Here is a 15,460-nt window from a genome sequence, read left to right as displayed (position 1 = left end):
AAGTGCTGCCCTGCCTCGGGGGGGCGACTGTTTTTGGGGAGGTCATTGGTGTTCAGGGGCAACTACTGCCTTGCCCTGGAGATGACTGTTTTCGGGGTGGGGCGGTGGGATGGTGTCCAGGGGCAATTGCTGCCCTGCCCCGGAGGCAACTGTACTCGGGGTGGGGGTGTCCAGGGTCAACTGCTGCCCTGGCATTGGATTCTGAGCACAAGCAATCGAGGTGAGGAGCAGGGTAGGTGAGGGAAGTGGTCACACAGTAGGGACACTTGTATCAACTGACCATCCCTCTGTAACTGAGACAGATCAGACACAGTGATATGATTGGGGTTGGGCTCCTAGCCTGCCCACCCATGCAAGCAATGCGGAGGCACCAATGTGCCACCAATCTCTCCATACCTTACCCCACTACACCCCGGCACAGACTTAGAGTCCGCAACCACTTTACTGGACTGCACAGCAGTTGGACTGTACAAGTTGTACAAACTCCTCGCCAACGCTGGCCATGTAGCAGTCACTGCTGGAGCCGCTCACAGCCCCTTGCAATCTCAGCATCCTAGATTGGACCAGTATCCCCCATGTCGCAGGCTGACAGGGCAGCCATGCAGCGCACTCGTCTCTGGCCATCTGAGGACTGGCCACCACTTCCCTAGAAGCATTAGTGGGCGGTCACACAGGGCTAGGGGAGGATGCTAAGTACACCCATGTTAACCTCTCTCTTTCATTCTGCAGGAGGACCACGTCAGGATCATGGATCCTGGTGACCTAGCTGTCTGCCTGATGGCCTACAGAGACCATGGAAGACAGAGGAGAGAGTGACTGAGGCTCCTGGCTGTGTAAAGACAGGAGCAGCAACCTCATGAAGAAGGGGCTGTGGGGGTTCCCGCACACGCTGCCCAGGAGCGACAGTGAGCTGTGGCTGGGCGGCACCTAGTGACACCCAGGGTCTATAGTCGCCGCCTAGCATTCCTGAAGATGACCAAGAACCAGTGTCGCCGTAGACTGTGTATGTCTAGGGACCTGGTCACTCATATCTGCCACTTAATGCAGGACTTGGGGCCAAGGGCATATTTGTAGGGCATTCACTGCCAGTGGTTGTGAAAGTGACCGTGGCGCTCAATTTCTGTGCCAGTGCCTCCTTTCAGGGCTCCATAGGTGATGTCTGTGGGATTCCACAATCTGCCACCCACAAATGCATCCATGAGGTCACAGAAGCCATCTTCTCCATGGCACACACCTTCGTGCATTTCGCCCAGGACTGGAACAGTCAGGGTGCAAGGGCCATTGGATTTGCCCTGATCTTGGGATTCCCACAGGTGCAGGGTGTGATCGACTGCACCCATGTGGCGCTCAGGTCTCCATCGCTACATATGGCGGACTTCATTAATCACAAGGGATTCCACTCACTGAACATGCAGCTGGTATCCGACCACCAGATGCACATCCTGCAGGTATGCGCTTGGTTTCCTGGGACTGTGCACAATGCCTACATCCTCAGTCTGTCACAAATCCCTGCAGTCTTCCAGGGTCCACAGAGGCTTCTCAGGGACAAGGACTAGTTGCAGAGGACGTGACTGATGACACCTGTGCGGTGGCCTCAGACTATAGCAGAGCGAAAGTATCATGCTGCAGCTCGCATCTTGATGGAGCAGACCACTGGGATGCTGAAGATGCAGTTCCGGTGCCTGGAACAGTCTGGTGGAGCCCTGCAATACAGCCCACAGAGGGTATCATGCATCATCGTCATCTGCTGCTCCTTTTACAACCTGGCGCTCCAACGCTGGCTGAGGAGGAGATGGAGGAGCTGGAGGCCTCCTCAGAAGAGGAAGTCGACAGCGGAGATGAGGGCGAGGAGGTCCTCAATGCTCACGATGACATGCATGAGGCTCTCACACTGGCTAGATGAGGCAGGTCCACTTGGGAGGCCCTCATAGCTGCCAGATTTGTGGAGGATGATGACAACATACAGTGGGGTGTCCTCATAGATCCTCACATTGCAGTTGTGAACATTTGACTACAGTCTGGCTTATCGCAGCGCCAAAAGCCCCTGTGAGAATGCTCCTGTCATGGAGGTGCAGTGGAGGCCCTAATAGTCGTTCGATCACAGGAGGATGATGATGACATGTAGTGAGGACACTCCATAGATCTTCACACAGCCTCTGAGAATGTCTGACTCCTGTCTGGCTGAGGGCAGCTCGCTTGCGCTCCATGATCAGGGCCATCTCATACTGACGCAGCCATGAAACTTTAGACGCATCTGATTCTATGTCCGCCTTCAGCACCACAGCCCTTCAGGAGCTGGTGCACAGCATCACTGGTCGGAGATGCTGATGTGATGGGGGTCAGCCCCACCTTAAACGTCCTGAGAGCAGACAGAGAGAATGCAATAACTCTGTGCTGCCTGCCCACTACAGTCTAGTACCAATCACCGGCACTGCTGAGGTGCAGGCATCAGTAATGTTTCCAGGGAGTGTGAGGCCGGACCATCACTGGGGTCTGAAGGCTGCACAGGGCCCTGGACTGAGACACCTGCCTTTTATCTTGTGCAGGAAGGTTTCACATCTGAGTGACAAGAACACAGCTCATCAGGACAAGGAGCCAACAGAAGGGAGACATTCTTAGGAGTTTATTGATAATAGTGAACAGTATGTACAAGTGACCAACACCCATACCCAGGCTGTGCACCTACTTTTCCTTAACTGCCCTAACCCTGCTGCTACATCTTAGTTCTCCCCAGACATCCACAGCGGAGGTGGTGGTAGCCTGCTGACTGCGATGCCCTGTCGGTGATGACTTTGGCGGGGGTCCTCTGGAGGGCCGAGACTTGGAGGTCTCCGGCCTGCTTTCGGGGTCCTACTGCAGCAGTGGCACCCTCCTCAGCCTGTGGAGCAGGAGCTGCGGAGGTCACAGGAAGAGGGGATTCAGGTGGGCCGGGCACACCCAGAGTCACCTCAGTGGATGGCCCTGGGGTATGCACATGCTGATCGTCCTCTCTATGTTTGTCCGAGGGCCCCTGGCTGACTCCATGAGGGGAAGGGGTAGCTGGAGTGAGATCGAGATGCCCAGCACCCCTCTCGTATGCCAACTATGGCATCAGCGATGGAGTTAAGCCCACGCAGCAGTGCAGGAGCGACATCCTGGACCAAGATCTTCATGGCAGCTGCCATCCTGCCAGCGTTGCCCTCAGTGCATTGCGATGCCGGTGCTATCACCTCAGCCTGAAGATGGATGGATTCCAACATCGTGCCTTGCAATCTGAGGAGTGCAGTGGACATCCCTTCCTGATGTTCCTGAACTTGCCTTTGCAGCTCCAGCAACTGTGACATGACTGAAGCCAGAGGCTTGTCATCTGACTCGGACTCGACAGGTTCCTGGCCTCCAGCAGCCCTCCGAATGCTGGGGACCTGGGAGGTCCCTGCTGTGGATCAGACTGTCCACTGTGCTCACCAGTATGTGATCCTGTGCCTATCTGGGCATGTGTGTTCATGATGTGCAGCTTGGACCAACAAACCTCTGACTCAGATGCAAGAATTGCACCAAATGAGTTCCGCTGATGTTTTTCAGTATACTTGCATCTCAATGTTAGTTATACAATAAAATACTTATATCAGCACTATTGGGCAGTCTGACAATTATAAAACAATATTTAATTTATTAAGATAAGTTTATGATCATTTACACTGCAGTGAGATTCACTCTTGCTATAAATATTACATCAGACTTGTAACCATGTAGTAGCTTGTACTTCTATTTAATCAAAATGTAAAGTGACATTCATAATCATTAACAAAGGCCACCAAATGCAGCTGTGTACCAAGTACAATCAAAATTAATGACTTCCAACATAATTACTGCGGCCAACTACAAAAGCATCAACAAATGTTAAACATTTTTCAAAAGGTAGGTATAATTACAAAAGACTGAAGCAGGGATGTGGATCATAGAGCGTGCACTCTTAGGAAAATAGCCCATGCCTTTGAAAATGAACTCTCAAGTCAGACAACATTTTGGTAGTTGCTAACAGTGAAATAAGAAAAGTACTGGTGTGATAAACCAAGTTCGATGTCACAAGGCTAGTAGGGATTAAGCCTGCAGATTGCAGCTTGTCACACATCCTCTCACTTGTAAAATTGATAAAGATTGCTTGTGACATTGCTAACGGCAAGGCTTTCCAGTGAGAAGCATGCGTTGCTAACCGTGAGACTGATGGGATTCCTTTCTCACTGTGCTACTCAAAACTGTGCACAAAAAAAAAATACGTATTCAAATTAATTTGGGTGCTTTGCGAAGCAAAGCAGGCTATGATTACCTCATTTTATGGGATTTGCTTTGACTTTCTATTCCGTGCAGCACCTTTAATTTGATTAAATGCCTTGCAAAAAGGAAAGCAATCATTAATTTAGACTCAAAGTTACAATACTAGTGAAATAATAAACAGGTTGATTATACCTCTGCCTATAATTAAAAGAGTGAATAAACATTGGATCTACACTGCAATATTCAGGGGCCTCAGGTAAAAAAGAGATAATTGCATGCTGCTACTGCATTGCATTGATCTTATTAACAGTTATAAGACCATTCTAGACTTATATATTTCCAAAATGAAATACACTGAATAATGTGCATTACTATTTGCTGTATAACAGTTGAACAGGGGAAATTACACTAAATGAATAGATCTTTCATGTAACTTCACCGAGTATGGGATCTCGTTATTTCACATAACTAGCACTGATTTAATGGCCAAATGGTCTCCTTCTGTGCTGTAAAATACTATCATTGTGGCTACCGCACTTTGAATAGGTGAGCGAATTTATTGGTATAAGTGTTTCAACAAGTTTTAATGTATGAACTATGGTAGGTCATGACTAATAATGCGTAAAAGCAAATATCAAGACTCAGAACTTTCAATCTATAACAAGTGCTAAGAGTTTGTGACACTATTCAATTTGCAAATCTATTAACAGCATTCTTTGCGAGAATGGGAAAGCAGCTCAGTTTATTTGAAGGCCATTGAATGTATTGGTCAAATGTCATTTTCAGGCCAAAACCTTACGTTTGCTGACCTCACCCATGTTGGCTGGAGAGGGGCTGAGTGGAGAATAGCTACTACCCAACATAAAGCCCCGAAAATTGAGCCTTCACTTGGTTGCTCTTTAGCTGGCAACCGAATTAAGCTCAGAGCTGCTCAAGACCAGGGAGTAACAGGCCCTTCAGTGTAACTGTATTTTTCAAGTCATACCTTAATTCCTGAACAATCACATGCATGCTAAATATAATCACCTATGGCTTAAATATTTCAGAATCAAGCAGTTGGTACATGGCAGCACGCGTGTGTACATGTGCCTGTTCCGGAATACATGTTACCACCTGTGAAATGCAGATAAATGGGAAGTTTTAGTTGGCCACACAAGCCTTATTCAGAAAAGGTATTTGTTGAAATTCAGAAATAATTGATACAGAAATTACAGTTGACTGTTGGGCTTGTGATGCATGTGCTTATCTGTGGACACTTGTAGAGCAGAGGAAAAGGCTGGAGAAATGAAGATCTAGTCCAGTGCAAAAGCTACAACAAGAAGAACTTGCATTTATACAGCACCTTTAATGTATTAAAACATCTTAAGGCACTTCACAGGAACATTATAAAGCAAAATTTGACACTGAGCCACATAAGGAGATATTAGGGCAGATGGTCAAAAATTCTGGGTGGAATTTTCCATTCTGGGACGAAGTCCTGTGGCGGCAGTGGGGATAGGGAGTGTTTCCCACCGCAGAGGCTACCGGGAATTCAGGTGGTGTCATGCAGCCCCTGCCTTATTAATTATGCATTAGAGGATTTCCCGATGTATTGCGCGGAGGTGCGGGCTGGATGGCGTGCATCCCACCGTCATATCTGGGCGCCATATATAAAAGGTGCCCAGATAGCAATATACGCAATGTTGAGGGAAGAGGTTGCCCAAAGAGGACAGGGAGCTCTGGCACCAAAACTCAGCGATGCCTCCCTAGGTGTATTTGACAAACTGAGGGCCAGGAGGGATGCCCTCTATCCACAGAATGGGAGGAGGAGGCTAACCAGGGAGACGAACCTGTCATCAGAGGAAGTCTCCAGGGCAGTCAGTGCCCAGGGCCTCTAGCAGATGACCGCCCTGCAATGCTGGAAATGGATGGATGACTTCATCCGCACCGACAGGGTTAGTGAACCTTTAACTGCTCACACTCACCTCACTGAATGATGCAGGGGGCATGAGCCTCAGTGGCAGCATGATAAGACAGTGCTTCATAGCCTTACTGCAGCCCACCTACTCTGCGGTTGGAGAGGCCGCTGTTTTTCAATGGCTGTATATGATTCTTCAATGAGTCTTTCAGGGTCACAACTTCTTTGTGTGTCTTTTCTCCCTGCTGTTTTGCTTGCCTGTACATCTGGTTGAGCTTTCCCAACTCCTGCTTTGATTTACCAACTGTGGAATTGAGGGTTGTTATTTCCTCTTGGCACCTTTGTGCCATCTCTGAAATTTATTTGTTCAAACCTCAAACAGCTTGGTTCATTGAAGACTTCAGTTTGTTATGCATTTTGAAAGGTATATACTCAGCTTGAATCTTGTGCTCCAAATCTTCCAGTTCAGCTCTGATGCAAACATCTTCCTGAAGAACAGTTTCATTACTTTATGCATGTTTTGCTTCTTTTGAGTTACTCCAGGTAGCTTTCCTTCATTCACAGCCATCTACTCACTCTGGGGTTTTTCGGCTCCCTCTCACTAGGGTTTTCTGTCACCCTCTTTCTGGGAGATTTTATTGCCCTCCCTCTGGGATCTTTTGTGGCCCTCTCTCTAGAGTCTTTTTTGCCCTCCCTATGGTATCTTTTGTTGCCCTGTTTCTGGGTCTTTTGTTGCCCTTGGTGTTTTATTGGGAGTTGCCCACTCTCTGGGGTCTCTTGTTGCCCTTGGCACTTTTTTGGGAGTTGCCCCCTCTCTCCGGGGTCTTTTATTGATCTCAATGCTTTATTGGGAGTTACTTCTTCTCTGGAATCTCTTGTTGCCCTCGGCACTTTATTGTCTCCAATTAGGATTTGCACTCTCCACAATTGGGGTTTAAAATATCTGTCAAAGCCATTTAATATTTCACCAAATGTTGTCAGGTGTTGATCTATTCATTGGCTGTGGAGTACTTCACCCACAAATGAATTAAACATGAATAAAAACTTATCAACTTGTACTTCTGATTCTTTATTTAACCTTGCAGTTCTTCTTTAAACTAAAAATTGTCTTCTCCAAGACTCCAATTCTTGGGTCTGGTTTATCCCTTTTCATAGAAAAAATGTGCCTGGATCTTCTAATTTTCCATCCATGACTGGTTTCTCCTTTTGCGGTTACTGCTTGAAATGTTGTTACCGCTTCAAGAGCTGTCAGTGCAGTAACCATTTTTTTCCCTCTCAAGTTGTTTCTGCAGCTGTTGGTTTCTCTGTGTACATTTCCGGTGCTATTCCAGGTTTTGGTGGGATCCCTGGCAATTCTGGGCCTTCTGTTTTTTAAACTGTTTTCAAATTTTAAGGTAAGAGCATTTCTTTTCTGGACAATTCTTTTTTTAAACTCCTGTGTGGCTTTTTGAACCTCCCATGCCATGGAGGTTTGGTGGGCTCACAGTCCAATTGGTGTCCTTTTATTTAAACTTAAAGTGACAGCACTTTGTTTATAAAATCTGCAGGTCTTGTTTTTAAACTCTGCAGGTTCTGCTTACGCTTTTTACTCTGCCAGCTGATTTTTACAAGTTTGTTTTTTTTAAAAAAACCTTTGTTTTTTACTTGCAGTTCTCTTTCAGCTGCCCCCTGAATGCTGAGCCCCTGGGACTGCCACCTATTCTAAAATCTAAGTACAGCTACTTTTTTGTATTTTTGCTCACCATCTCATGAACTGTGTCACTTAGGTTCTTGCAATTTTCTATAATGGACTTCCACACACTTTGGTGAATTCCTCACTTCCAAGTCTGTATTGAAGCTTCCTCAACTTTTTCTTCTTAGGTTCATGTCTCTATAGTTAGGCTTCAGTTGCTTCTAGCTTTTCATACCTTGGGATGCTGTTCTGGGTTCATGCATTTGGCTGCCACTTTTCATATTACTACAGATCACCACGTCAGATTATGATGCTATCTCTGATGCTACATCTTTTAGGAGTGCCCACCGCTGCCAACCATGTTATAATATGGGTTCTTTAGATGTCTCAGTGATGAGGTCTTGAGACTTGTGTATTTAAACATGAACCCTTTATTATCAATCTTTAACTATTTACAGATCCCAGGTTGCTGTCATGCATGGTGCTGTTACCTCTATGTAGGCTGGTTCCAGTGTTCTGTTTAAACTGTTCTGTCAGTCTATTACCATGTGATTCTATGTATCATATTGTGGGTGGTTCTATTTTCCAACTCCACATCAACTCTTGCACTGATGAGCACTCTTTACATTACAGTGGCATGCAGGCACATAAAACATCATACAACATCCACAACAGGATAAGACAGGGTCAGCCAAGCTCACCGGCATTTGGAAGAGTTCTGGGGAAGAGGCATCTGCGCAGTCTCACAATGCAGTCTCCTCTACATTGGGGAGACCAAAGGCAGACTTGGTGACTGCTTTGTGAAACACCTTTGCTCTGTCCACAAGCATGACCCCGACCTTCCTTGTCACTTGCCATTTAAATTCACCACCTGCTCTCATGTCCACATGTCCATCCTTGGCCTGCTACAATGTTCCAGTGAAGCTCAATGCAAACTGGAGGAAAAGCACCTCATCTTCTGATTAAGCACTTTACAGCCTTCCGGACTTAACATTGAGTTCAACAGCTTCAGACCATGAACTCTGTCCTCCATTTTGATGTTTCCCAACCCCCTCTCCCACACGGCCAGTCTGTAACTTGTTTTTGTGTTTTGCTTTCAGAGAGCGCTGACCCTTGTTCTGCTATTAACACATTCTGCTATCTGACCTTTATGCCACTATTAGCACCTGCCTTAGTCTTTAACACTATCATTACCACTTACTTGTTCTTGAGTCCATGACATCTTTGTCAAATCTCTCCTGAGCTCCCACCAATCCCTGACCTTCTATTTTGCTCCACCTGTTCCATTCTCTCTCTAGTGCAGTATAAAACCCACCACAGTTCTACCTCTCCTCTGAAGAAGAGGCATACGGACTCGAAATGTTAACTCTGTTTCTCTCTCCACAGGTGCTGTCAGACCTGCTGAGTTTTTCCAGCATTTTCTGTTTTTATTTCAGATTTCCAGCATCTGCAGTATTTTGCTTTAATTCTATAAATGCAAATTGGTTTCAAAATCTGCCCACAGCTGAATATTACATTAAATAAGTTTGAATAATCTCAGTCTGGTTCCCAACTGAGGTGAGTTCAGAACAAAAGGAAATTATAATTAAGCATAAATTTCATTCAGACGGGGTATTACAATGGGAAATAAGAAAATTCACACCAGCACAAAGCCTAGGTTGAAGCTCGGCACATTGTTGTAACAAAGTAAATAATTTGAAATTAACAAATCATCTAATTTCACGGAATTATCTGATATCTCTGCGCAGTCAACTAAAATTCTTGTTGTTCTCAACCCCCATCCTGAGCTGTTGCCAAACTTGGTCTGTTTACCATGACCATTGTCATTCAGCCAAGTCCTTGACCTATTCGTTAACAGTTGATGTCTTCCAAACCCAACAATTGGTTGAGATTGTCGTGTATTTCTTTACTTCAAAGTTACTCAATTAAAGTTTTAGGCTCTCCTCTGGATGGGCACTGAATCCCTTGCTATTTCAACATGGCCCTGATATGATTCACTGCATGGCATTACACTAGAGTATATTTATACTGGGGAGGCTTTTCACTTTCAGCCCCAAGTTATAAGCTCAGGTATAACTATGTCACTTCAGTTAAATGGTTTACCAGTTTTTAAAATCAATTTAAATCATAATCTTCAGTTCAATAAAATACGGGCAATGACTGAACAAGGTAAAATGTGATGCAGTAATCATGATTACAGTTTTTAGCAAAATTAGAATGTGGACTGAACATCTGCCTTATTTGACAATGAAAGACATGGCAGTGGCAAAGACTGCAAAGCGCTGTGATATATTAGTTTTGAGATTCCTATTAAACCATCACTGAATGATCAAGGAATAATTGGATTTATTAGGAGTGAAAACAACTTTGCATCCAGTAGCCATCAGTATCTCACTACGAGCTTATATTTCCATCTTCTAAACTAACTCATTTCATTAGTCTCTATCTAACTAGTTGCTTAATTGCAATATGAATATAATACTTCTCATTTTCAAACTGATAGATCAGGCTTGACAAATACGAGATGAGCAGATGTAACTGAGGGAAAATCTCAGGTACCATTTTACGCCTTCCTTTACACTTAACTTGTAAACCAAAAGCTGAAAGATTAGCTGCTGTCGAATTCGACAGAGAACACAAGCAAAAAGTTGGCAATAGTGGTACAGCCGGAAAATCCATTTAAACACACAGCTGTGTTTATTTTTAAAGATTTTCATGCATCAAAATAGCTGACATTTTTAAACCATAATTAATGATACTCAGTTGGTCTGCAAAGAACAATGGACATAAACTGAAAGGATTACACCATTTATTCTACATCTGTAGGTAGTTAGTATTTTTACATACATAAATACAGTCAGATGTTTGTGCTTTAGTATACATTACTGCAATGCAATTCTGATTGTGAAATACAGATTGTGAAATATATCCTCTTTGTACACAGTGGCCCACACAGAGCAGTATTGTCTCCTCCCCATCACCTTCACAGCTTTCTTTGGCAGGCAGCCAATTCATCAGAACTAAAAGATTAATCAACAGCGCTTTTTGCATGTGTAATTCAGCTGACAATACTATCTTCGCCATAATCAATTAAGCATTAGAATCACCTATTCATATACCAAACTTCCAGTACCAATTTCAGCCTCAGAAGAACGCAGTATTACATGAGCTAAGGTCTGGCAGTCTCTCGAGTAATCCCATCAGAGAATCAAGAACTACTAATGTTTTTGCTTTGTGAAGGTGAAAATCTAAGATTTTAAAAAATTCCTTGAGACAACAGTACAAAATGGAACTTCTCAAGGCACAACTAGTACGGTATTTTTCATTTTACCCTTGTGTTAGAGATGAATACTATATTACCATACAATTTAATACAGCATTGACATAAACCGTGTGCTATTGTGAAAGGCAAGACATAAAGGAATGTCTAGGTGTAGGCACAATAATATGCTTTTCAAAAATAAAAGCAATTTCTGCCCTCCACTGCAGGACCACCACCTACATACTCTGGTTAGTTAGTTTTTAAAACCTAGGTCAGTAATTTTTAAGTCAAAATGCCACTGTAACACTAATTGTAGAAAGGTCTATAAATGTGTAAAAATGAAAAGCTAAAATCTTGCTTAAGGCCTGTGCTTATTTTAAGTTTAAACTTGAACATTTGTGTCAGGTAACTTTTTTGCTGATGGATCAGGAAGAACAACAGGAGACATGTGTTCAGTGTCTGGCCTTGCTTCAAGCACACTGTTGCCCTGTGAATCCTTGAGGAAACCTCCAGAAGAAGTAGAGGTTGTACCGTGTACAGTAGCTGTTGCCACCTCCGTCCCTGCGGACATCAGTGCTTCATCCTTTATAGTCTCAGATTTGTGTCCCTCTTCTGCAGGCTCATTTAAATCTTTGCTAAATTCAGATGGTGATTTCTTCTTGATCTTTACATACAAATTATCTTGTTTGTCTTCAATTAATTCACTTTTCTGAAATCTTCCAAAAAACCAGATGAAGAACCCAAACAAGATAAATGCCATGATGCTTGGGACAAAAGCAAGACACTTAACACCAAGTCTGGCACCAATATACCTGCTGTGCAAAAACAAGTCACTCTGGGCATAGGTCCTGTTAGTGAGTGGGTTAATATTAGTTGATCGCCATTCCCAGTTTAGAGTACTTTTGTTTAAATCCTTTAATGACTCTGGATCGTCCACTGTATAGATTTTCTGCCCAGGCCCGACGTACTGGCCATATTCAGGTGGCTGGTAAAATATCTGATTCTTCCACATGTTCAGGTCCAAAATCAGCACAAGAAAGATAATGCCATAGTTAAACCATTTACCTGTAAATAGATGTGATAAATTTTGTAAGAATTAGAAAATTCTACTTAATCCATGAATTGTCTTCAAAATTCACACAACATGAAACAGTACTTCTCTTTCTTTTGACTGTGGTGGTGGGGCAGTAAGACAATTTGTTTATGTAAAATATATAAGGCTAAACAATTTTATGCTCCATTTTTCAAGTGTGGGATTGCATTTCACGATCTTCCCATGCTGGTTCCAATGAAGGAGGTAAGCAACATGTAAATTTGGTGCTGTCATCTCATTTAGCTGACAATTGTGTTGGGCTGAATGGCTCTTGTGCTGCTGGCTGCCTCTGTGCTCAGTAGAGAGCCAAGCAGCATTCAGCTGATTGCACGTGGTGCAGCGAGCCCTCTGCTCTTAAAGGAAATCTGTCCCTCTCAAAAAGAAGCTGCGCTGAATTACAGGAGGCTGCTACTGAATATTACTGCTGCAAATCTAAATGAGTAAAATGAAACACTGGTGAAGAAAGAGGGCCCCAGGGTCACAGATGGAGCGCTGGGGTTGTTGGTGATGGAGGTGGACAGGAGGGGAGACTGTGCAGGGTTCAGGAGATCCTCAGGAACCACACTCAGAAGGGATTGGGAGCAGGTGATAAGGGACATCAAGGGACACTGGGGGCAGAATTTTGCTCTTGACAGGGGTGCTCGGTGGTGTGGTCGGGGGCAGCCGGGAAGCTGACTGCTGCCCGTGATTTCACGCTGGTGGGCCAATTAAGGTCCACCCAGCGTGAAACGTGAGCGGCAGCGTTGAACACCGCCTGTGCGGGAGGGGGGTGGGGAGTGAGAGCAGGCTGAGCGTAAACATCACACATGCGCGTGAGTGAGCGCTGCACAATCTCACTGAGGCACAGAGCTGCCTCAGGGAGATGATGAGATATAAAAATAAAATATTTTAAATAAAATGTAATAAAACATGTCCCTCTGCGACTCTGTTACCGTAAGGTTGGACGGGCAGTGAAAACTTTATGTTAATTGGTAACTTAATGGCCTTAATTAGTTGAATGGACCTGGGACAATGGGCACCACATCAGCCGGTAGGCTTGGAAATATCAGGATAGTACCAGTTCAGCTGCTTCCAGTGTACGCAGGGAATACAAGTGAGAGTGCCCTTCTCAAGGAGGTTCACCATGCATGCTGTCCAGAAGCAAATGGCAGTGCAACGCACAACTCCCAGGAGGGTAATTGGCGGCATGAATTTTATGCCTATGGTCTCTAATTGAGTTAAGGACCATGCATAAAACTTTCTACAAAAGCTTGCGTGTTTATCAAAAATTGAAAAGAGTTCTTATGAAAGGTCATCGACTTTTTAAAAATGTATTCATTCATGGGATGTGGGTGTCGCTGGCTAGGCTAGCATTTATTACCCATTCCTAATTGCCCTTCAGAAGGTGGTGGTGAGCTGCCTTCTTGAACCACTGCAGTCCATGTGGTGTAGGTACATGCACAGTGCTATTAGGGAGGGAGTTCTAGGATTTTGACCCAGTGACAGCAAAGGAACGGCGATATATTTCCAAGTCAGGGTGGTGTGTGGCCTGGAGGGAAACTAGCAGGTGGTGGTGTTCCCATGCATCTGCTGTCCTTGTTCTTCTAGGTGGTAGAAGTCATAGGTTTGGAAGGTGCTGTCTAGGAGTCTTGGTGAGTTGCTGCAGTGCATCTTGTAGATGGTACACTCTGCTGCCAATGCGTACCAGTGGTGGAAGGGGTGAACGTTCAAGGTGATGGATGGGGTGTTTGCTTTTATATATTAGACCTCAATCACTTTCCTTTCCTAGATTTCAAACTAAATCAAGTATGATTTTGAACTTCCTAGTTACTAAGAAAATTATTTATCTTTGGATAAATTTCTGCATCAGGCAAATATCTTTAGGTACAAAAGGTGGCAAATGGAAAGTAAAAAGACTTTTAACATTTATTTGTTCTGCAATGTTTTTGCTTTTTTACTAGAATATTCATCAACTCTCATGGTGTCGCGCACAGAGAGTCAGGATAGCCATAATCTTCAGGTGAAGTAGGGTTAGCACAGTGAGGAATAATCGGACTAAAGCGTACAGGCATAATTCATTCCCCATTTAAACTCATGCATTCTGTCCTAACTTTTACAGTTCCATTATAAATTCTTTTATGGATATTTATGTCTCTCACCTGTTATACAAATGAGGTATTCTTCCTTGAATATTTTCTGGAAATGAGGCAGTCTTAAGTGAATATGTGATGTGGGAAGACCAGGAAGGTTGATTTCCAAATTTTCCATAAACTGTGGAAACTCCCAATCCTAACAGAAAGAAAGCACAACTTTTTCAGCAACTAGTTACCGTATAATATAGCTTAGTGATAAATGAGAAATCTACTGCCATAAGGTTCCTGTATTAACCATGTTAAAATATGAGCTGACCTGTCTCTTTTGTGTGAAATCTGCATTCATTTTCCTACGCACCTGTTTTTCCTCAAGACATCACTTACTTGAATTGTAAAGTTAATGGAAACAGAATCATTTTTACTTTCTGAATAGCATGCCCTGTCATATATTATCATCAACCTATTACACTGCTGGCTCAATAAATGCAACGTTATATGTTATATGACACTGACACAAAGGATTTTTAGCCCAAAGTACCAATCTACCAATCCATTCTATTTGAAACCATAACTTTATTATCTTTTCAGCATATTTGTGCATTATGCAATATTATGGTTTTCAAATGTTTAACACATGCCTCAAGGATCACTGAAAAAATCTAAAATCACCAGACTGCAATTTGATTTTCTTCATTTATTATCTAATGGTCAGAACCATTTATTTCCAAGCCAGCATATGTCAAACTGATTAAAGGCTGAAGCCCATTTTTATTACACAAGCTTACACACAATAAGAAGCTTACACACAAAATGGGGATGCCAGCACTCAGCCCAGCATTCATAATTCCTGCTGCTTTCCGCCCAACTCCTCATGTCAGCTGGTGATACAAAGCCATACATGATTACAGTTAAATATGCCAAGTGCATTATTCTCACAAACTCAAAAAGGTTCAAGGTACAGCACTGCTATGCAAAATTAAACCAACCTAAAATTCCATATAAGGGCATAGAGTCATAGAGGTCTACAGCACAGAAAAAGGCCCTTTGGCCCATCAAGACTGCGCCAGTCAAACAAATACCTAACTATTCTCATCCCACATAGAGTCATAGAGACCATGTTGGCATATTTGCCCCCTACTGAGAGACACCTCACTGACAAACTGGGCCTGATATCATTTTTTGGATGTTACAAATGCCCTTAGAGTTCCAA

The 15,460-nt window shown here is 43.8% G+C and overlaps 1 protein-coding gene across 4 annotated transcripts in view; it reads right to left on the bottom strand.

Moving 5' to 3' along the window:
* Positions 1 to 10,615: 10,615 nt before the first annotated feature.
* The window catches only part of tmem117 (transmembrane protein 117), a 398,678-nt gene continuing 393,833 nt past the window's right edge, over positions 10,616 to 15,460 (bottom strand). For all 4 annotated transcript variants that reach the window (XM_041216475.1, XM_041216476.1, XM_041216479.1 and 1 more), the window contains exons 7-8: positions 14,317 to 14,446; positions 10,616 to 12,150 (exon numbers count right to left, since the gene is read on the bottom strand). In XM_041216475.1, the coding sequence (XP_041072409.1) occupies positions 11,468 to 12,150; positions 14,317 to 14,446 (813 nt within the window). In that variant the 3' untranslated portion in view covers positions 10,616 to 11,467. The remainder of the gene's footprint in view (positions 12,151 to 14,316; positions 14,447 to 15,460) is intronic.

Source organism: Carcharodon carcharias, chromosome 21, assembly GCF_017639515.1.
Source record: "Carcharodon carcharias isolate sCarCar2 chromosome 21, sCarCar2.pri, whole genome shotgun sequence".
Classification (NCBI taxonomy): domain Eukaryota; kingdom Metazoa; phylum Chordata; class Chondrichthyes; order Lamniformes; family Lamnidae; genus Carcharodon; species Carcharodon carcharias.
Note: the sequence above shows the minus strand (reverse complement) of the source record. Positions and strands in the feature narration are given on the sequence as shown.